General features: G+C 38.3%; 2 protein-coding genes across 8 annotated transcripts in view; both read right to left on the bottom strand.

Annotated features, from left to right (window-relative positions):
• ncoa2 (nuclear receptor coactivator 2) overlaps positions 1-8,565 on the bottom strand; it is an 89,752-nt gene extending 81,187 nt beyond the window's left edge. For 3 of the 7 annotated variants that reach the window (XM_015388139.1, XM_015388141.1, XM_015388142.1), the window contains exon 1: positions 8,336-8,565. The gene's annotated coding sequence lies outside the window, so the exon portion shown is untranslated. The remainder of the gene's footprint in view (positions 1-8,335) is intronic. The other 4 variants (XM_015388137.1, XM_015388138.1, XM_015388140.1 and 1 more) reach the window with 2 other exon arrangements.
• Positions 8,566-13,858: 5,293 nt separating this feature from the next.
• On the bottom strand, positions 13,859-22,673 carry tram1 (translocation associated membrane protein 1). The gene is made up of 11 exons (XM_015388144.1): positions 22,402-22,673; positions 19,934-19,997; positions 17,704-17,825; positions 17,496-17,612; positions 17,335-17,393; positions 17,168-17,252; positions 16,928-16,998; positions 16,729-16,833; positions 16,485-16,628; positions 15,319-15,476; positions 13,859-15,224 (listed from the first exon to the last, which is right to left on the bottom strand). Exons 1-11 carry the CDS (start codon positions 22,522-22,524, stop codon positions 15,154-15,156), a joined length of 1,119 nt encoding a protein of 372 aa, XP_015243630.1. The 5' UTR covers positions 22,525-22,673; the 3' UTR covers positions 13,859-15,153.
• Positions 22,674-24,015: the final 1,342 nt, after the last annotated feature.

The raw sequence follows: 24,015 nt of genomic DNA, 5'->3' as shown, positions 1-24,015 counted from the left end.
CCCATGATTCTTCACAAACTATTGGCTGTTAGTATTTTTTAGGCTACAAAGGAATCCAAACATCCCAAAAGAAATTTACACTTTCATATAACAGGTGTCAGGACGATAATACATGTGCGACTAAATATTATTTTTCAAATCAATTAATCTGTCAATAATTTTTTCTATTAATTGAACAATAAACGGATAGCCGAAGGGTCCTTGAAGATTCTTTTATGAAATTAAACCAGGTGAAACAAAAACTTTTCCACTTGAGTTCTAGATAGAGCTAACTAACAGACGAAAAATTTAATGCAAAATGTTTGTATACATTTTTTATATAATTACCGCTCTAAGTGGGTTGCTCTGTCAGCTAACGGCATGTTTTAGAGTTTTTATACTTCAGTTAATGATTGAAATAATCGTCAACTAATTTGATGATTAAATTAATCGATTAGATTAGTTTAATCATCAAATTAGTTGACGATTATTTCAATGATTGAATAATCATGATTAATCCGCAGTATACAGTAAAACAACCCTCCATAGCTCATTCTTGGAGAACAGAAACCAAAGAGTGCTTTTTTAAAGCTTCCAGTAGGGCTGAACGATTTTGACTTTTCTTTGCTCTACCCATAACCACATAGACCCTCCACTCCAGGGATTCCAGTTTTGCCCCATTACTTAGGATGCATACTTTTCCAAAGTCCATTGTTGCAGTTACTGTTACCTTTTTTTGACAAGTGTTTGCTTCTACTTGCAAGCATAGATCTGTGTGCTAGCTAGAATGTGTCGTTCACATTTCCAAATATATGCAACTTGTATGCGATCACCTGTGTGAACTGCAGTCCTACAACCCAAGTGTCCCACATGCGCAGTAGAGGGCGCAATGACATCACAGGTCAGCGTGTTCTGTGTTTATGGAAGTAAACATGGATTGTAGTGCCGGAGCCCATCCAGCGATCTTTCCCAACGATAAAAACACAACATTTTCCAAGATGATTAAGTAAATACTGCTCTCTGCATCATCGTCCGCCATGGCTGTTGTTTGTTCTTGTCGCTTCTTCATAGCAAGACCTAGAATAGTGACCTTTGTCAGGTATTAATGGCGTTCACGTTGGATGAATGCGACCTGGCCGTTTAGACACAGGTCGCATTTGAAAAGATCAGATTCGTATCAGATTCAGGACCACATAGCCAAGTGACCTGGGTAGCATTGGGGAAAAAAATGGATCTGTGTTGTTCAGACAGCCATGAAAAGATCAGATCCAGGTGGCACGTGGGTCACTTTCAGGCTGCAGTGTGAACGTAGCCTTATGCTACGTTCAGACCGGACGCTGCAAAAGCAGCAAAATCGCGTCTGCTGCTTCATTTTTGCTGCTTGTACCAGTGAGTTCTGACGCGCGGCTGAAGCAGCTTTGCTGCTCTGGCTGCTCGGTGCAAAGGTGGCTCTGACGCTTTGGGCGGAGCTTCACTATCCTTTCTCTGCCTTGCAGCTATATTTGCTGTGATCAGTGGGAATAAAGTAGTTTTAATATGTTTTTAAGTGAGAAAATACACCTGAAAACTTAATCAGTGCAGTCAGTTCATCCAGATTACAATCCTGTCTCCCAATGTTATTTCTGTCGGAGCCGCTCAGACCCCCACATACCGACGGTGCGCCGACAGAAAGAATCCCTTCAACAGTAGCCTCTGGACGGGTCGCCTCCTCGCGGTTTACCGCGGTGGCTGGTAGGTGTTTTTCATCTAAATAATCCGATCTGCAGGCACCAGAATAATAAAAGCGAACATATTCTGCCGGCAGATGTATATATTTTAAGTTAATTATGCGTTAATAAACTGTTCAAGAGGAGTAATCAGAGCGGTCTGTGTCATCAGCGCTGTGTCTCTCTCCCAGCCAGCTCCCAGATCAGCTTCTCTGATTGGTTGACGCGGCGCGTCGAGCAGCAAAAATTCAATTTTTCCATCTCGAGCAGCAACGCGTCACGCGCTGCTTCAGCTGCTCAGACGCGCTGCGCCTGCTGCTCAAAACGCGCCGCAGGACCTTTTGCTGCGCCTTGACGCGCGTCAACCATTGACTTTGCATGTAAACTCGCTGCTTCTGTCGCGCCAGCTGCCCCCGGTGTGAACGCAGCATTAGTCTTTTGTAATGTAACATGAACAAAACTGTTCTGTAACTTCAAAATTGCGTTTAAATTGGAAATCTAATTAATGACCTAGCCCTAGCTGCCATATCTGTAAAACAGCCATTATATGCCAACTGATTACTGGTTTAAAATGTTAGGAGGAGGAAAAAAAAAAATCTGTTAAGATTAAGGTTTCCTCCAAACACTCCGGTATGGTGTGTGGTAAAACATGGGCAAAAACATCATCCCCACTATAGTGTTGGTGAAAAGTCTGTGATGCAGTGAGCCTGTGAGCATGCACGGCTTTATAAACTCTGAAATACAAAAACACTTAAACCTTTTAAAATCTCACGAGATGTTCATGAGAAGAATAATGAGCACAAAGTAGTGAAAGATCCCTCCAGCTGTTTGTTCCAACCTTAAAAACCATTCTAGAAGACTAATGTTAATTCCTGTTCACAGCTGTCCACACCATCCAGCAGAATAATATGTAATGCTATTCATGTTGATGTGGCAAGGTGCTAAAATCCATTGGACAACTTTTGGGTTGTTCATATGAGAAAATCAAAATTAAGAGTCAAGTGGAAAGCAGTGACCTTGGGATATAAAAGGTTATCGTGTATTTTATCCATCGGTCCACATTATATAAAATCAGTTGAGTTATCGATCAACATTGATCCTTCTTTTAAATCCTAACTAAAACTTAGATGGTAGTAGTTTCCAACAGAGAGTGACTTTATTTTCCAACCAATGTCAAAACACACCATCTGCTTTACCAGAGAACGAGTTTTTAAGCTCTGACTGAAGCCAAGGTGCTCCACATGAGAAACATAAACGTCATGCCAACTGTGTCTCTCTTAAACTTTGAGAAACTTGTCCTTAGTTATGACTTCTGACAGATGTGACTGAAATCCATCACATCCAATTTTCACAGCGGCAAAGCAGCTGCAGCAGGACATTATGTCAGGCAAAGCCTTGTATCGGCGAAGTGACAACTACAGCGCACAATCAGGTGGGCCAAGTGATGCAACAGAGACTGCTCAACTGGTTCCACAGGAGGCGTTCCTCCGGAGAAGTGCCGACACTCATCGCAATGACACAAGCTGTCTGCCCATATAGTTCTGTGTCAGTCAAGCAGAAGAGCCCCTTTAGAAGGAGGGCTCTCCATTAAGAGACACAGGCACAACAAGGCAGCACACAAATAGAACCTCTCAGCAGCCCCCCTGCTGAATTATTGGCTTACATTTTAGGAATGCATCCTTTCTACTAAATTGTGGTTTCAAGTAAAAAAGCCCAGAACATTGTGCGTCTATTAAAAAGAAAAAAGAAAAAATCTAGCAACAGCATTTTTTAATACAAATTAAGTCCTCAAAAAATTACCAAGTATAGTGAACTATCAGATTTGTATTAGTGAGATGATATCACAAGCTATGTTTACATGGACACAATCGTATTGAAGGCCTGATCAGATCCAAAATGTTTCATCAAAACATTTCAGACTGACGAGTAAATCCCACCCATCATGGCGATTCGATTCAGTATCAATTTTCTAACCTAACGATTCGATTATTTTCTATACTCAAGAATACACCACAAAACGATTCGATTATTGGTTAATATTTTAACCTTACAGGGTGGACAATGTTTCAAATTTGAAATCAAATAAAGCTGTAATATCGTTATGCATTTTATTTGATAAACAACAGCAAATAACAGAAGTAGCAAAGTTGTTCCAGGAGCAAATTGATAAAAAGAGACCAGAGGAAAGGGAAAAAATAAAAAATAAAAAATTATTCGATACTCTTGCGGACGTGACGATGCATCGGATTGCAGCTGTTGGATCGATGCATCGATACAAAACGATTATCATTTACACCCCTATTCAATTTGGTCCAATCGGTAAGAAAGATCATTCCTAAAGAGAGGGGTGTTTTTTTATTTGATCCATCATTTTAATAATTTAATATCATTTTAATATATCCATCATATTTAAAGATCCATCCAGCTGGATCTTAAAATAATCTCCACTGCTCATGTGCGTAACCTGAACATGACTTTTTCCTCTCTACTCCTAACCTTCATCCACTTGCTCCTGGTTCTTGGTGGAGGAGGTGGCACTAATCGTGCAGATGGGCACGCCATCCTGCCGACTACCCCCATAGGGAAGGTGCGTTAGCATAAGTTACTGCTGAGTCCTTAACTAAATTGACCACTAAAAACACAAGTATGGATACAAAGATGTGATGAAGGTCCATAATAGAGGAAAAAAAACTACATCAACAGACATCACTGAAGAACTGAGAGAAACTAAATGTGAGGAGTTGGAAGAAAGAGTAGCTAAAGTGGAGGATGAGCACGCTTACATGATTTAAACCAAACGAATGCTTGGTGCATGTGTATACATGTCAAGATCGAACAATTTTATTAAAGTGTCCATGAAAATAGATTTGGAATTTCTGAGCAACCAAGGTTTAGATCAGATCGGGGAAGGTTTGTGCACATGAAAGTAGCTAATGTTAATTATCGTGTTAGATGGGCAGATTATCAATCACAGACTTGTGAGTTTAATTTATATCATGACAGATTGTGATATCGGTAAACATTGTGTAATCATCCAAACCAGGCCATATAACATTGTTCTGTGATAAAGCTGGTGATTTACACCCATAATGCTTTCATGCATAAACTGGAATAATCCTGTCCATCACTTACTGGTGGATTTCAAACTACTATGTGCTTTACCCCCTTTTTAGCTATCAAAATTGTCTCTATAATAAAAAGAAACTGGTTATTATCGATATCAGTCAGAGAATCTCCAGTCAAACTATTCTCAAATACATTGCAGCAGGCGTTTCCTGTTACGGTTCTTAACCTATCAATGACAAATATTACTAACCTGAATGATGTTTCAATACCACAGGCATTCTATCCGCTTAGAACAATCAAAGTGCCATGATTTTCATGACAGCCTTTGTATTGAATATTTCCTTTTTATTTCCAATCCCCGGTTAAAGCTTCCACCCCGCTCCTTTTTAAAATTGATCACTGATTGCCACTTGATCCCTATGGGAGGTCTAAATATCTGCATGTTCCTCTGCTGTTCAATTATTGATCTAATGATCCAGGTAGCCTCTGAGCACTGACAGGATATAAATCATTCCCACAAAAAGAAAAAAAGTGTGCAGATCTTTTTTCCTTCAGTTTTGCAGTCAGGCCAAATTCTGTTTAATGTATAATTTTTTTTTTTTTTTTTATAGCCCTTTTCTTTTATAAAATAATTCGAAAAAAGTCATATATATCCAGTTACTTTTCCTCAAATACATCTAAATAAACAAATTCCCTTTACAGGTCACCTAACTAGTAAACAGAGTCGACCTGCTGTGTGGATTGTAATCTGAGATGAATACAGCTGCTCTCTCCAACAGAGGCGTAGCCAGAAAATTTTATAAGGGTGGCCAGCCAGTAACCAATGTACACTGAGGGGTGGCCGAAATTAGACAGGCACTAAAACCTCAGGGTCAATCTTCACTGTTCCAACAGGAAAATTAAACAGCAAAACATCCATATTTTCTAAATAAAGACCAACTATATTTTCCCAAAGCCTTTGCTTACAAATAGACGAATATATTCAAACATCCCTGCTTTCTAGATAAAAGGTATAATGGATAAAATTGTTTCAGGTTTGTTTTTTGGGCGAACATCTCTTCCATTGTCATTACTCACCTACTTTTATCAGTAATCATTCAGCATAGAATTGATATTTACAATTACCAATATCTACATAAATTGATTATTTAATATGTTTTTATTAAAATAGTTATTTATCTATGATTTCACTGAAGACTCCTAGATGACTTTTCTCTTAACCCCATAAACACAAAATCTATTTCTGCTTGAATTCTGTATTTATCATCTTTAATGTTAGTATATTTATGTGCATAATGAACCACAGTCTTTTTGTTGTTAATATATGAAAAATGTAAATGTTTTGAACATTCCACGCGAGAGTATTACTGTTGTCACCATCTGTGTTAAAGGGAAATAAATGGTAGGGGTGGCCAATGATTGGCTAACCCCGAAATCCCACATACTCCGTCAGCGCTCCGTCAGCGCTCCGCTCCGCTCCAGACCGCCTGAGCAAAGTAAAGCCTACAGCCTCCGCTGTGGCTCCCGTCCGCTCTGCTGCGAGTTCCTTGGAGATCGTAGAGAGCATGCGCGAGATGAACCAGGGTTTCCGCGGATCATTAAAAATAATAACAATTCATTAAATTTTTTTTAAATCAAGGCCTTAATTGGCACTAAAAGTAATTAAATAAGTTTATCGTGGCATTTAAAATTCTTTAATAAAATTTTTTTATAAAAGCAATTTTGTAAGATATATTATATCACTATTAATTTGCGTGGAACTGATCATAAAGCCGTATGTTTGGAAAAAAAGCTTGAGGCGGAGAAAAAGCTAGAGAATATATATATATACGTATGTGAGTGTGTGTGTTTTTACATACATAAAAGAGTCATGGAACTGTGCTTACAGCTCCTTAATATTTCATGTACACTAATAACTTGTGTACATGGTTCTTGTTGATGGCATTAAAATCATTTCAAATAGCGTTAAATTAGAGTCACTCATTCCTGTATGAACCCTGTGAGCGCTTAATTTAATATGGCATATTAAAAAAAATCCCCATCAGCCCTCAGCATATGTTCAGTTCCTGCCCAAATATATGTATATATATATTTTTGTAGATTTTTGTAATGGGGATAACTATGATCATTCAAAACTGCCTTTTTTGAATGAACTTTGTTCTCTACTCCCAAACTCAGCATCTCTTCATCCATTCCTGTAATAAGAAGTGTCTTTTGAATGGATTTGATTAAACTTTAAGTCCCTCGGTGAATAACCAATAGTTTGCATCGTATCATTTAAATAAACAATGTTTTTGGAATATATAATAATTACGCTATAATTTCTAGTTACCGATTTGTTGCTACTATATTTCAATTTGACGAACAGGAATTTGTCGATGTTCTTTTGTCGATGTTTTTTGCAGAGCAAAAAATAGCTAGGCTCCGTATTTTGTTGGTGAAGGACGGAGAAGATGTACGTGGACGGAGACGTGCGGAGGAGTAGCGGTGGATGTGGAACAGCTCTCATTGATTTACATGAAAGACAAGTACTCTGCACGACGTACGTCAGCGGAGCGCTGACTGACTATGTGGAATCTGGGGGTAAGGGTGGACGTGGCCACCTCTGGCCCCCCATCTGGCTCCGCCCCTGCAATACACGTTTTTTTTGACAACACTCTGAAACATGAAGCATGCATTTGCCTTCAAAATTCTTTTACTATTGCATACCTAAAGAGAGAGCTTTCAATAGTCTCCTTATCAGTAAATAGGCTTGCGTGTGGTGTAATCTCAGCAGAAATACAGCTGTTTTACTGAAGGCCTCGCACGTTTGCTTGTGAACATTAGTAAAATTCAAGACTTTAGGAAAAAAATAAAGTTGCAGATGACCATATTTAAAAAATAACCACGCCGAAAATAATATTTCAGCAATTGTGAACACTGACGATGCATCGTGACGCTTCCCAAAAGAAAAATACACACACGTTTAGCAAAGGGAGAGAGTCCTCAAAGCACTGTGAATAATTTCGACAACTTTATCTGACGTGGCAAGTAGCAAATACGGGTTTTAAAGAAAGAAAAAACAACAACAAAAAGGAGCGTTTCAACACATGGCGTTGAGCTTCACTGGCTGATATTCTGCCTGAACAGCGAGCAGCTAAAACCGTTAGCATGCTAACTTCTGCCCCCCCTCTGCTAAACTGGCTAACTTCGTCCCGGTGTTGTAGGAGCGGGTCACTCGCTAACTCAGCACAAAAATAACAATAAAAACTGAAAGTGTTGTGCACGTTGAATTTCAACTTTGACAATATCCGCTCGAGCAAGTCCAAATTAAATAAAAACAGCACGGGAGCAATGCGGTCATTTCTTTGCAAGCTCTATTTTATTTTTTGTTTGCTGCAGAAAACACAACTGCCACAAGCAGCGGAGGGGGGGATCCTAGCCAAGAAGCTAATGCTAACAAGCTAACGCCAAAGCCAGGGAGCCTCTGTCAAGACAGACGCACGAACCGAGATTGGAGACCTCTCCGCGCAGTGTGGCGGATTTCACAGCGAAAACAGACAGTTTGTTGTCCAACAGAAACAAAGAGGCGTATGGCTACTTACGCTTTGAAACTTTCCGCCGAGTCCACGCTGTTTAAATCCCGTTTATCCCAGCCAGCTCTGACCTTCGCGGTAGTGAAACAACATTTCTGCTGGCTAACTGTGCCGCCATGTTCCCCCTGCTCTCTGCAAACCAATGCTGAGTGTTTATCTGGCTGGTAGCTGCTGCCGCTGCTGCTGCTGCTGCTGCTGCTATCCTCCCCCACACACACCAAACCACATCACGGGGCTCCGAGCGCAAATCGACTCAGTTACCGCCGGGGGTGGGGGCTCCTGAGCTTTCCCGAGGCGCTTTACCTGTTAGGATTACGGTACTTGCCGTATGATTAATCAGCATCATTATGACGACAATTAATCTGCCAACCGCTGCAAGTTTCACTACTGTGTGATTATTATTTTTTTAACAATTGTTTTTAAACGGAAGTTGTGATTAAAAGGATACTAGGTACCCCCCTCCCATCACCACCACCATTAACTGTGGTTTTAGAATAATAATGTTCATTGTTTATATATTATTACAACTAATTCACAGAAGCAAAAACAAAATAAATGTAAATTTAAGACCATGGACGCCACACATTACGCCATTACATCAAACAAAAACGGTTTTTAACATTAATTTTGGGGCTTTTAAAAGTTATATCACTTAAATGTTCCATTTTTTTATGCTTTTTGATAACCTAATACATTATCTTAATATTTTAGCTGGCACTTCAAATAAACGTCAAACAAAACATCCTCCTCCTAAAATCATAAATCTTTACAATAAACGTGGACTTATTTGGTTTATCTTGATTTACTGTCTTGGTCAAACGTCCATAGTTCAGAAACAGCAGGCGACTTTTCGATCAATTTCTATCCAACAGCGCCCCCTAGAGGCATGTTGGCTGATTGTATCAACCGGCGCTGAGGTCGTGTCCTCATTTTAGAGATTGAAGATGTTTTGGTGGGAGTTGAGAAGGGTCACAAAACAGCTCATAAGGCATATTGTTAATTTTTTAGCTAAAATGATGGCTCTGATGATGATACGCCTTAAAATAATACAGGTTAACTAATGAATAAACAAGACCTGGCAAATAAAAAGATAACAGTGATAAAGAAAATACCACAAGAGCTGCACAGTGAAGCAGCTGGTTTAATTTAATTTATTTATTTATTTATTTGACAGGGACGGTGTACATTAAAAAAAGCATTCCTGCAAATGCACCAGAATTAGCCAAAAGGCTATTTTTCATATGTTGTCCCTGGACAGATCTTAAAATTGTCTTCCTAAAAAAAACACAACAGTAAGCATTTTACAATGAAAAATACAAATATAAAAAGAAAATAAAAACAGCTATACTATAACTATTCAAAACTGATTTAAAAATACAGAATAAGTCTTCGCTAGACTACAGCTTTTAGGTTCATAAAATAGAATGATGTGTTATGAGCCAGTTTGTTAGATGTTTTTTGAAAAGAGTGTATGTTGTAAGTAGGGCTCCAGTGCCTGCCTTGTAGCAAGAAGGTTCTGGGTTTGATTCCTGGCTCGTTCGATTTTTCGTGTTTGGAGCTTGTGTGGGTTCTCTCCGGGTACTCCGGCTTCCTCCCACAGTCCAAAAACATGACTCTTAATTGGTTAATTGGCTTCTCTGAATTCTCCTTAGGTTTGAGTGTGTGCATGAATGGTTGCTTGTCCTGTTTGTCTCTGTGTTACCCTGCGATGGACTGGCGACCTGTCCAGGGTGTACCCCGCCTCTAGCACCGTAGACAGCTGGAGATGGGCACCAGCAACCCTTGAGACCCCAATCAGGATAAAGTGTGTCAGATAATGGATGGATGGTATGTTGTAAGTTCTCTGAAGTTCCATTCCTGAGCTGCTGTGACTGCAAAGGCTCTTTGACTAAAAGCACTTTTACGCAGAGCAACAGCAGTTTCCTATAGCCGACCCTCGTGCTACTGTTGGCGTGTTCCTGATTTTTACAAACTGACTGAGTGGAGGAGATGACAGACCATGGATTATTTTGAAAAACAGAGTTTTGCATACCTGATGACGTTTTCCCAGCTTAAAAGCTTATATTTTAGTATAATGGCACAATGGTGATATATATATATATTTTTTATCCAAAATATTTATTGTCTGTTTGTAAAAAGATTCCAAAGGTTTTAGTGTTGTTTTATTTCCATGTGACCAGGTTGTAAGACAGTAGATGATGCGGGACAGAACCATACTGTACATAAACATTTTAGCTGCCTGGAGTGACAAGTTTGATCTTATGAAACAGAAATGTTTATTATTGAATTTGACTCTATGTTGTTTGGCGCTAAATAGGTTCTGGTTTTAAAATCTGGCTTCATTGGGCTGGTATGTTCTCCCTGTGGATGTGAGGCACTCCAGCTTCCACCCATGTTCCAATAATGTTACTGTTAGGTTAATGTGTCTCTATAAAGTTGTCCTTCGGTATATATGCAAATTTGAGTTTTTTATTGTTTTGTGGGTGTCTTTGTTCCCTGTCCAGGGTGTACCCAACTCCTGCCCAATGAACACTGGAGATAGATACCAGTCTGCCCACAGATAGAATAGAATAGAAAATCCCTTTATTGTCCCACAGTGGGAAATTCTGGTGTTTACAGCAGAAAAAATTAGAAACAATTATGGTCAAACAAATATGGACCTTAGCAAAAAGGAAAAGAATAACATAATAGTGAAGAGTTAAAAGATAAACAATAAAATACTGTACTGTAAAGTGTTTTAACAATATAAAAACCGTCCAGCTGGAGAATAAATAACCAATATATAGCTGTGGACATTTTTACAGTAATGTTATTTGCAAATAGCAGCAACATCAGAGACGTGCAAAATGACAGCAGCATGTTTTTTTAACTGACTAAGATATAAACTGTACAAAATCAGCCTGACTGTAGTAACTTATTGAGGTTATTGGGAACAGTGGTGGTTATAGTCTTCCAGCTGCTGGGAGGAAGGATCTGTGATAACGCTCACTGGTGCATTTAGGGTGCAGCCGTCTGTCACTGAAGGAGCTCTCCAGTTCTGCAACAGCTTCATGCATGGGGTGCTACAATGTTAATTTAGTTAGGATCCTTTTGTTTTCCACTTCCTGCACTGAGTCCAGAGGGCATCCAATCACAGAGCTGGCCTTCCTGATCAGCTTATCCGGCCGCTTTCTCTCAGTTATAGATAAGCCACTGCTCCAACAGACAGCTCCATAGAAGATGGTTGATGCCACAACAGAGTCATAGTTTTGCAAGGACAAAGATTATGGTAATGGTTGAATGTTCTTCTTCATATCTTGTCTGCTCAGCAGTATTTTTGATGATATGCCAACTCTGTTACATTGAGATCTGGGGAATGACCTAGATCTAACTGTATTGTTATAAACTGATGTTAGTGGACTCTGTGAGATTGTTAAAAAAATGCATATAAGGGCTGTTTTTCCTTTGCCTACGTCAACATGACTTCAAGCATTTTCAGTCCGATTCATAAGTTGCTGTATGGTTTAATTAATTTTTGCTCCATATGAGAGATATACCTGTAGCATGATGTTTCCGCCATCATGCTTCACAGTGTACTAGGAGTTGGTTTTTATTTTGTATCTAATCCCCTTAGACTGAAAAGAGATAATATTGCCTCCCTCAATTCACAGTAAGTTCTTCACGCTGCTGCCTGTGCTTTATTCATTGTTTATACCCATGCATCATCACTGAGTTTTTGACACTTATGCTCATTGGCAGAGAGTCTGAGGACAACCTAAACAGATCAGTAACACATAATCATGCATTTGCTTTTGCCTATTTAAAATGGATCAATCAAACCAAATTGCATGGTTTTGGACCAAGGGAAGCAGGAGTACCACCAGAGTTGGGATTCAAACCAAGGAGTTTATTGCAAGTTAACATCTATGATAACTGTCCAACCATGATGCTTCATATTTAGTTGTCTTTTGCAAAGTGGAACCTCTCTGACACACAATTTTGCAACAGTGGAACTTTGCAGGATTTTCCAGTGGATCTTTTGGTTTCACGTCAACATGTACAAGTTGCAACTGTACATCAACCTGGAGTTTGGTCTTAACCTTTTCAGGTATACTTCCATCCATTCCAACCTACACCTTCTGGTTGTGTATTTACTTATTAATTTTTTCAACTATGTAGTCTGACATTTTCTGCACTTCTTCATACCATTGTTATTACACCCTAATCACATTTTAATTAGATAAGATTTTAATGTCTAGATCAATGCATTTACCTCATATTTTCTGAGTAGACTATATAAACAAACATGGACATTTGCTGCCCTAACATTTAAACAAAGGCTATATAATTTAATACTGAAAGAACCTCACTGATTATGCTCTAAATCATTATTTTTAAACAAAATAATTAAGCTTGACAATCAGCAGCATGCATATAACATTTTGTTTTTCATTGTATTGCTCAACTAAATCTTCTAGGGAATTTTATGCTGTACAGAAATACTACTTGCAGAGAAAATTATTGATCTGGATATTGTTGTCAAGGAGAGTTAATAGTAGAAGTACTAATCCTGACTAACTACTTTTAATATGTTGACAGAGTTGTGTAGAGTGCCCAAAAGTTGTACTTAGTGGCACTACTTCATATTCTTACTTAAGTAAAAATAAAACGTAGCCTTTATAGTAATTTTTAAATGAGAGTAAAGACGTATTACATAACAAGTACTAAATTACAGAGGAACTTATATGCTTACTACCTATGATTATAAAAACTGATTTATAAAATGATGTAAAACTGAACAAAATATTGATATGCTGGTGTTTCAAATAGGAAAGATGAACACAACATACAGTAATTACACAATAGAAAATAAATTTGCAGGAATGAACACTTGTCAAAATTCCTTTGATTTTTTTAAAAACTTACAAAATCAAGTTAAAGAATGAAGGACCAGGTGAAGATATCATACAACTTGGTGCAGCAGCTCTCCAAGGTGTGATCACTTCTTTTTAGCTGCAGACTAACGAGCAGGTCCAATCTGATGCAGGTGTTAGTTATGGGGATGGAGATTTTCAGGGTGATTCCATAATCTTTTATTTTTGTTTGGTTTAAAAAAAATAATTACTGAATACCGGATTTTTTTAATTGTATTTCTTTCAGTGTTTCTTGAAGCCAAACAGCTGCCATTTGAAATGACTAGTTTTGTGTCATATCTGATCTGGTTATGTTTGTTCAAAGTTAAACTGAATGAACATCCACTGATGCCGGTGATTCCATGATTTTTCCCAGAGGTGGTATACGGATTACTTTATTTTCACTCAACCTCTAAATGATTCGACAGATAGAAAATAATATTTAGCCAATAAACCCAGAGTAAAAAAAAACAAATGTCTCTCTCAAAGGTGGATATTTGTTTAAAATAAGTTTGTTTTCATTAAGCGAAGTTACAATGGATGGAGTAGCCAGAAAATGTACTCAGGACTAATGATATTTTATCATATTTTTATTCAAGTAAAAGTAAAAAGCACAAAGCACTACAAAGCTACACCTAAAAGTACCTTTTTTTTTCTTCAAAAATTTACTTAAGTAAATAAACCAGTTAATACCCACCTCTGTAGGTCACTGAAAATATATCCCTCTTGAATGGACGCCTACTGCAAAAAATTAAATAAAAAAAAAGAAGCATCCATTTTAACGAGATAATTTTATTTCTTTACAGGATATAGCCCCAGGGCAAATAAAAAAACCAAAAAAAACAAATACTGCTCTAGTTATTTGTGGCTTGCTACACTGTATTAGCGTTACTTAGGTAACAAAGTACAGCTGATTGGCCTCTGTTGCTTTATGGCGTGTAAGGAAAAGCCATTTGGCACAGTCAATACTCCGTAGGGGAACAAAGGGATAGAACAAAATATATAGATACGCCATTCGCATTCGGAATAACAGCCCATTGGTGGGCATTTTTAAAAAGGTAGGAAATAATTCATGATGGAACAAACACATTAAGAACATTCCACCTTAACATTAGGAAAGATGGACAACTCACACACAAAAAAAAAATGTTTTTTTCCTTTTTCTCCCTCATTCTTATCTCAATTAAAGCTACAGAATTAAAAAGCAAAATGGGTCATTAACAGCATAACTAGAACTGTGACAACTTCCACAGAAACGTGTGACGGACATGTGATTGCAAAGCTCTTCCATACTGAATGCTACATTAGTTTACAATTTTATTTCTTTTTTTTTTTTGCTGGCAGTTCTGCACAATGCTGGACCATACATGGACTCATTTCCTTTGCCTAGGTCTATACACTCCTTTTCCAACCAAAGCCTATGTGATAGTTTCTTTTCTATTTACAGGCGTCATCTATGATAGACAGGAAGGTGAGGTAAAAAGGAACACAGCATTTTAACAAAGTACTAAATGACCTGAAGTGGGGGGAAAAAATAAAGTGATCATTCCTGATTTGGTAAAATTACACTGTACAAAAAACAATAACGAAAAAAAAAAAAAAAACAATCCACACCAGTAGGCACTTCTTAAATAAGGTCTTTTCCCCTCAGTTTATTTGTCGGTTTTTCAATGATACCACAGAAGGAAGAGCTTAAGGTTTTCTGAGCAATCGGCAACCAAAGCAAATCTGAACCAAGGAAATCCAGCTGGCAGGTTGGTCCTGTGTGGGGGGGTGAAAACACATCCCCTTAGATCAGGGACCCTTTAGACCGACCCACTGGACTGCTAGCCGGGAGGACCCTGGGATAGATGGTTCTTTTGAGATACAGGGGATTAGGCAGGCTGACGGGAATGTTTTTTTTTCTCTTCTTTTCCTCTCCTCCTCAATACGTCTTTAAGATGATTTCTCTTTTCTCGATCTCGGTGAATCCGCGCCGTGTGAGCTCACTCCGTTTACGCCGTTGGCTGAAGAAAAACAAAAAGGGCACAGAGAGATGAGAGAGATTCATCGCGTTTCTTTAAAAGGTTTGAAAGTAAGGTGTTTTCTTTGCTCTCCCACCTTTATCTTTCTTCGACTTGCTCTTAGCAGCAGCCTTAGCAGGAGGCTTTTTCAAATTCTTGGCCTCGGCATGCTCTCTCCATCGACGCAGCTGGAAGTTGATAAACTTCCACATCATGAAGGCCTGAGTAAAGCAGATGGCTGACAGGACGGTCATCCTGGTGGATCAGAGTAACGATCACTTCTTTGAACAGTAAAAACAGGAGTCTTGTTTTCTCCTCACCAAAGTCATACAAGAGCTTTAACTGAAAGATGGTTGCATTTCACGCCCATTTTAAAAGCAGGTTTCAACATACAGAAAATATTTCATTATGACTGTTAAACCTCTTATCATATAATTTGCATTTTACACCTTAGAGTCCATCTTTCACACTACATGTGAAAGCAGATATTTATATTAACCGTATAAAAAAATGGCATAACCTCTAAACTTCCCCTTTACCAGAATTATTTCCATTTCTTACAGCCAGAAAACCGAGAGAGAAATGAAAAGGAAATGCTGAGTTGATTTAGAGCAGTTTCTGTATCAACATAATACTATCAACTAGAGGTTGGGCGATCATTTAATTTCTCTTTTTAGGCCGATGTCGTTTTTTTTAATTTAATTTTTTTTAAATCGGTCTAGCTGATCGCCGATATGTTCTGCTGAAAATGTGTGTGTGCAGAGAGGGCCAAAAATCCAACAATGAGAAGCTTTGCAAAGGTACTAAAAATAAAAAAATTAGAACGCCATCATGTAATAATACAAATTTAACGTTATTGATCTCACATTGGAGAAATTAATCTCTGCATTTAACCCATTCCCCTGGGGAGCAGTGGGCTGCCATTGTGGGGCGCCCGGGGAGCAGTGAGGGGTTAAGGGTCTTGCTCAGGGACCCAGACTGCATGCTGTGGGGATCGGTACTTGCAACCTTCTCAGAGCACAACCGCACTGCTCTAACAACTACACCAACACTCCCCCAAAAAGTACAAAATTATTAATCTTAAATTAGCGGTTGTGTTGATCCTAACTGTTCTGAATGACAATAAAAGAGAAAAATCTAATGTCAGTGAGAATGAAGAGTTTGTAGCACTTTTATACAGTGTAAACGTATGACTTCAGATTGATCCTACAAACCAGAACAGAAGAATTTGTTGGCTTCCTTTCCCTCATAAGATTTACTCACCGGACAAAGAAAACGTTAAAGTTCCCCGCAGCCAAATCAAATCCTTGGTTTTCAGCAGTGGAGAGGCCGAAGCCCACGGTGAGGACAGACAGGGACAGGGTGAGCAGTCGTCCAATCACAAACAAGACAGCCCAGATGGTGAAACTATGACACACAAACACATAAAAGGGAAATTTTCAAGCTGTCAAAAACTTTTTTCTGCCTCACTCCATTAATGAAAGAGGTGAGAGAGCTGAGAACTCACCCCATCTGCCTGTTCTCGTTGCTGAAGTAGACGAGACGCGAGACGTGGAACAGAAGCTCCACGAAATAGTGCAAAACCAGCAGGACCAGACCCAGACGGTTCAAACTGAAAGAGACGAGCCGACAGACAGAGTTAGAGGCAGAAATACATAACCAACCTCGTCTTAAATTGTGGCTTTTCCCTCGTCTGCAGCGCTTACTTCAGAATGTAGGCGCCAGCGATATGAACGAGGTACAGGAAGATGTACACAAGCTGGCGAGGAATATCCTCCTGAATGGTAAACACAGAGAGGAGGAGGCAAAAAGAGGTCAAAATATTTACCCCAGCGTGGGATCGGCATGTTCATTTCAGCATGAAGACGATAGTTCTTTGAAACAATGCCACAAGGCCCAGGAAGTCAAACAGGAAAAAGCTGCAGCAGCCAAACAGCAATACTTACTTTCTTTGCTTTTTGGAAATACAGCTCTGGAAGAGCGTGTAACCAGTAGCCCATCTGGCAAATGTAGAAGAATTTCATCTGAAATCTGAAAAGAAGCAAGGCTTTTAAAATAACATCTTCCCCCTTTTGAGTTTATTCATGCGTCATCACTAAATATACACACTTACGGCATCAGCGTATGAGGATAACCCTCCCACAGGGCAACGGGATTGGACAGGAAGTTTTCCTAAGAGCATAAAGCTTTTAAATACAATGTTTAGCCTGAACCTTAAGAGAGGAAACCAGAAAAAATAAACCAAAACCACAACTAGTCAAAAGGTCGGCATACAGATAGAAGGATGTTGGTGCCCCAAGCGAAAGAGAACAAGTAGAAGGCGCTGAGTTGGCCTGACTCATTGAACTTGCTGTGCTTGGTTTTGGAGAAGTGCTTTTTGCGGTTGAGTTTCTGCAGAGATAAAACATGAGAACGGGCCCAACGTGAAACCGTTAGAAGGTGTTCAAAAACCCCAGGCACTATTGTATCTTTTCTCACTTACGTCCAGCACATACTCCTGGATAATGGCGTGCATGATGATGGCCACCAGCATGTAGAAGAAAACGGTGGCCAGGTCCTTGATGCCATGGTGGAAGTGGTTGACCGCCGTCTCCTCCGGGCCCTCTGGGAAACAGAACAGTCATGCGGAGTCAACGCCATACCCAGGATTTCAAAATTGTGCTTTTATCAGGTCAATTGGCTCGTTCATATCTAATACATCCAGACTATGTAGATTTTTTTTTTTTTTTACTTCTCGACCAGACTCCTTTATCTATTTGATTGGGATTGTATGGAATCAAACACAATGTAGTAAAGAAATCTAAAAGAACAGGGAAATTAATTTGTTATTTACATCAAGCTAAAAAGAGGAGTGCGCAGTGGCAAAAAAAAAAAAAAAAAACAAGCGCTGTGCAGGTTTACCTCCTGAAGAGCGAGAAAAATGACATACAGGTCAGTACGGAAGAGGATTAGGGCCACTGGAAAAAAAAAAAAAAAGTTAACTGATTTTTTTTAATTTTATTTCAGTATAGTATGGGAAAAAAGTCAGAATTCTGACTTTAATCTCAGAATTCTGACTTTTTTCTCAGAATTCTGACTGAATTCTGACAATAAAAAAAGTCAGAATTCTGAGATTAAAGATTAAAGTCAGAATTCTGACTTTTTTCTCAGAATTCTAGCTTTTTTCTCAGAATTCTGACTTTTTTCCCCATGTTAAACTGAAATAAAATTTAAAAATCAGTTTACTTTTTTTTTTTTTTTCAGTGGCCCTAATCCTCTTCCGTAGGTCAGAGACATTGAGTTAGAGAGGGTCTAAAGTCTACGCTTTGAATATCACACAGAGCATTGTTCAGTCTGTGATCTATAAAATAAAAAAATTAAGGAGCAGCACAGCTACTAAACTACGATGTCACGGACATCCACTAAACTAAGGGACTACAGAAGGATCAGAAAAAAAAGGAAAAACAGCCAATAGGCCTATGGAGCTGAAAAGAGAATCTGCGCAGGTGGATGCATACGCAGAAAGAGTCGATTGTGCATTCAAAAATCTGACAATAAAAATATCACTGATAGGGAAAAAAATAACATAAAAAAGGAGCATATGCAGGATTTAGAAACAGCTGCTTCAGTTATGCAAAAAATAAAATAAAAAATATGGACAACTTGGAAAAAAATTGGAATATTGAGCTTTAATAGGCAGGAATCAGGAGTTTGATTAGAAAACAGATGGAGCTTAAAAACAGGAATAATCTGGAAGAATTCTTGCAGAGAATGTCTGCAGTTGTAAACATACATCTGCAGCCATTATGGAATTGTTTAGATCAACCTGTGTTATGGCCTATTCAGAGTCCAAACATGTCTCCCTCTGATACGACTGACTTTGTGCTACTTTTTAAAGAGGAATGGTAGACAGCTGATACCATGTGAGCCGTAGATCTGCCAGGATTGACTGAACTAAATACACTGATTGGTGGTCACAGGTTGGGGCGGTGCTCTTTTTCTTTCCTTCTTTCTTTTGCAAGACTAAGATACACCTTAGTCACGATCCTAGACAATGAGACGTGTGGTCACAAAATTGGCCGCCCACTTAATGCGCCTTGGCTGGAGAGTCACAATTTTAATCATCCCGAATCCTGAAGGGCGGCCTTAGGATTACAAAGTCTCGACTGCGCAGAATTTCCCCACACAGACAACGATCCACTGTTGATACAGAGAAAATCTTTTAAGGTTTATCAACAGCTTGAAAAAAGCAACAAAAAAAGGCCTTTTGACATCTCTATTTGAGCAAAGATATGACTTGTAAATAAGTAACGGAGGACGGTTAGCGGCGAGACATCAGAGATAAAAACTCTCCCTCAGTGAAGCTGGATTCTATCAACAGTGCGTGAAGCTTGCAAAGAACAATGTTAACCTTGAAACCATAAGGAGATTGAATTGCAAGGCACATATTGCTCCTCAGCCCCGAATTCGTCCGCCACAACCTTGCCGCAAGAGAACTTTATAAATCAGGCAGACTAAATTTAGCTCTAAATGGAAGAGAGGATTAAAAAAACATAATAAAAAGAGAGAGAAAGCTCTAAAATGGGTTCGTTTAAGGCCGTACAAGCACTGCTCCGGAATGCAAATCTACATGCAGTACAACACAAAGAAAATCCTGCATTATAGTATAAAACCAAAAGATGCGGCATATCACTAATATAAAATAAAAAAGTGTACGAGTACAGGTCACTCACCATTTGTTGATATGGTCACATTGTACTGGACAGTAATGAATAATACTGCAAACTTTGACGTGACCTGTGGAATTAGAAGGATATGAATATATCTATTAGCAACCAGATGATGAGCATTTTTTTACTTCAACAGAAAAAAATATATAGAAAAATGAAAGTGTGGAAGAAAGTTAAAATGCCTGCCTATAGAATGATGTGGAAAACAGCAAAGTAGCTGCACTGCTACAGAGTAAAGATGAGTTACAGTGACTAGGCTATTCAAATGGTGTTACAATGTAATGCCTGGGAAGGATTTCCATTTAAAAGTCCTAGATGTGGTGATAGATTAAAATACTTGAAGTACATCAGAAATTATTCAAGTGACGATGCTCAGTTGCGAAGTTCTCTTGCACACTTGGACCAACAAATAAAAGAAAGTATCACTTTTATTTTAATTTTTTTTTACACATGTTGTTTAACTTTTTTATTGACATTGAGATGGATGATCCAGTTGTATTAATAATTATGCTCTTACTGTTTGTCAAACTTTTTCTTCAAGTAATGTGACAGTATTTGTTTATTTGCATGAAACATAGTAAAAATCTTTAACATATGTAGCTCATGCCTAGGATACATGTATGTCTCTGTGTGATGACTCTTCAATCCACCACTGTTTCCTGTCAAAACTTTATAAATATTTTATAAACTATATTTGATCACTTTATTGTTATTATTTACAACTATATTTCATAAACTCTGGACCTGTGAAGACTGTAGTCATTCTTTTTCTAGAACAGGTTTTCCTTCAACTAAACTATTTTTTTCCTGACCAAATGTATTTGGTTTTCTTTTTTCTGTGTGCACACCTGTTGTTTTAAGCTTAATATTGAGTTTTCAATAAAGTTTATATGCATCTACAAACTGTAAGCAATAAAAAAAAAAATTAACATAAATAAATATTAGAAATACTGCTCTGTGTGCAATGAATATATAGCTGCATATGTGCGAATCTTCAGTTTTTGAATTATTTGTATTCGTTTGTGAGAGCTGGACATAAATTTAAGCAATTACAGTCATTTTAAAAGACGAGTTGAACTAAAAGAACAGCTTAAGGGAAATTAAATGATCACCTTTTAATATAGAAACATATTAGCATCGTGTTTATACGGAAGAGGATTAGGGCCACTGAAAATATAAAAAAAAGGTACGCTGATTTTTAAATTTTATTTCTGACTTTTTTTTTTTCAGAATTCTGACTTTTAACTCAGAATTCTGACTGAATTGAACCGCCGTAGCCATATCTGTTTTAGAGACTAAACTAGCTCTCCAAACACCAAAGTGTTAGTGTTCCATCTTTACATCTTTGTCAGTGAAGCTGTGTGCTCTCACATCTCTTCCTTCATGGTGCCCATCTACATTAAGCTCCAAAATTCTGAGATTAAAGTGAGAATTGTGAGATTGAAGTCAGAATTGTGAGATTAAAGTCAGAATTGTGAGAAAAAAAAGTCTGAATTGTGAGAAAAAAAGTCAGAATTGTGAGAAAAAAAGTCAGAATTGTGAGAAAAAAAGTCAGAATTGTGAGAAAAAAAGTCAGAATTGTGGGAAAAAAAGTCAGAATTGTGGGGAAAAAAGTCAACTTTTTTATTTTTTCAGTGGCCCTAATCCTCCTCCATACATTTAAATTAGAAGTTAAGAAGAAATAAAATGCAAACCATCTCCAGGACAGTTTAGAGGCAGTAAAACACAGCTCACTGGCTGCTTAGAGCCAAAACTTTTATTTTGAAAAGTTTAATTCCGGAAGTAGTTCGGACGCGCACAGAAGCTGCGTCCCCAAAGCATGAAACCACAATAGGATTGAACAAACATGTGGTTTAAAGCGCTTCTGAATGTGGAGAAAATATTCCGGGGTGTTCGGTGATTCGCTCCCGGTTCCGTTAAAGGCCCATTTCGATTCTGGAGAGAAACTTTCTGTTTCGGTGCTTGTCTGGATGACAGCCCTGCCGACCGCTGACTGAATGCCACGTAACACTTTTACGCACAAACTAAGCAAACCGGGCTGTTGCAAAATCCCCAAACCACAGAACCCTAAGCTGCGCTTTAAACTCAAAATCCATTATATTCAATCAAGCTGTTCTTTTTAATATTTAAACTTTAGTTTTATTACCGTTGAATACTCGACTCAAAAGCGGGCCTGGAGACAAGTGTTTGGAAATATATTGATTTCAAGATGGGAAAGTGAGCCCTGCTCCCATTTTAAGCCTAAATCTACATAAAACACATTTAGAAGAACAGACAGGAAGCAATGAGTGTGGTAATAACAGCAAAGCGGGGCTATTCTACATAGCAAACTTTCGATCTTTAGGAGGAAGTAGTGAAGAATGGATCAGACAGCCATGTCAGTTTCTATAAGAGCAGATGGGAGGGAGAAATCTGCTTTCTGATCCACTAACTCTGCACCATCTAAAACTAAAAACAACATGTGGACTCACCTCAAACATCAGCCCGAGCAGGAAAACCATAGCAACACAGGAAACAATATCTGCATGGTTCTGGATCACAAACTCATGGCTCAGCACCGGCGGGTTCTTGTTGCTCTTTTTCCTGATCCCCATGTCGACGCGGTTTATAGAAGTTGCGCTTCACACTGATGCGATTCTTTTTTTTTTTTCTGGGTTTAAGCCTCCCAGATGGGGGTTATCTTTCTGAGCTCTTAACGCGTCCTGCAGACACAGGGCCAGGCTGCTGTTGAATGGCGTGTCACTCTTCTGCTGGTGGGAGGGTCCACGGAGAGAGAGGGAGCCGCTGCGCCTGACCAAAGAGACTCTTTACGCACCGGAGAGGAAACAGCTGGGGCTCTCTGCCGCTTCCTAGAGGTTTGGAGTAGAAGGAGATCATTTGGAGCTGCAAAGTTTCTATGAAACCCAATGCTAAACAGCCCCGACTGGTCCTAGAAGGAAGTAGAGATGCATATTTGTTGTGTCCTATGTATAAATAAACTTTGGTTTACGTTGGTTCTGGGCCAACCAGTAGCCTGATGGAGTTTTCTCCGTGGGGGGTATAAATTCAAAATGGACGTATACCAAAAACTAATCAAACGTATAGGCCTATTAATTTATCACACCAATATATTTATATGAATGCCAACAACAACAAACATTAGAAAAACACTTTATAAAAAGAAAATATAATTTTATATACAGGTTTACTTTTTGTACAGAAATGTTGCCCTTCTAGGGCTTTCTGAAGGCAAACCTGTGTTTTAAATGGTCCGATATTGTGTCAGAAACCTGAAAAAAAAATGTACCAGTTTAATAATGGAGAAGCTATTAGTCTGCTTTATATTTTTAATATATAAATAACTATTTATTTTCTGAGAATGTGTTTATTTATGAGCAACTATTCAAATTAACAAACGCCTAGAAAAAGTACACTATATTATAATATTTTCCATGTGAATTCCAGATTAATGCTTCTTTGCCTTTTCTAAAAAGTGCTTTAAGTCAGTCCTACATGTCTTTATCCATGCTGGGTCAGATCCTGACGATTGAAAAAGGAGGCGGACTGTCAAGGCAGCATAATAAAGCATTAGCCTCGCTACATGCAGTTAGCCAAGCCTTCTTGCTAAACCAGGTCCTGGGAAAGGATGTATCACTCTCTCTCTGTTGAGAAAATACACTTCCAGTCACCTCTCCTATACCTTTGTATTGCAGAGGAGCTACTGCGCATGTACAACTTTTAACGAGAGTCAATGGGCAAAGATTTTGGCACCCTAGGACAGAAATATGTCACCGATCTGACGGAAAATGGAATAACACTTTCCTAGTCATTAAAGATTAAGTATTTATCTTGCACACCTGAAAACATTTATATTGATCTTTTCTGCACTGCTGAGCTTCTATTATATGTTATGTTCTTGTTATTAAACAACAATTAGTAAACATATCTATAAAAAAAACATTTATATTGATATATTTTGAAATATTTTACATTTTAATTTAAAAATTAATTATACATTTTTTTTTACAACTTAAAGCTACAGTGTGTAATAATTACAGGCATATAAAGTCAGAAATTTAATATATTATACATAACTATGTTATTTA

This window comes from Cyprinodon variegatus, unplaced genomic scaffold (assembly GCF_000732505.1).
Source record: "Cyprinodon variegatus isolate N-32 unplaced genomic scaffold, C_variegatus-1.0 Scaffold414, whole genome shotgun sequence".
NCBI classification, from domain to species: Eukaryota; Metazoa; Chordata; class Actinopteri; order Cyprinodontiformes; family Cyprinodontidae; genus Cyprinodon; species Cyprinodon variegatus.
This window is presented reverse-complemented; position numbering and strand designations above follow the sequence as displayed.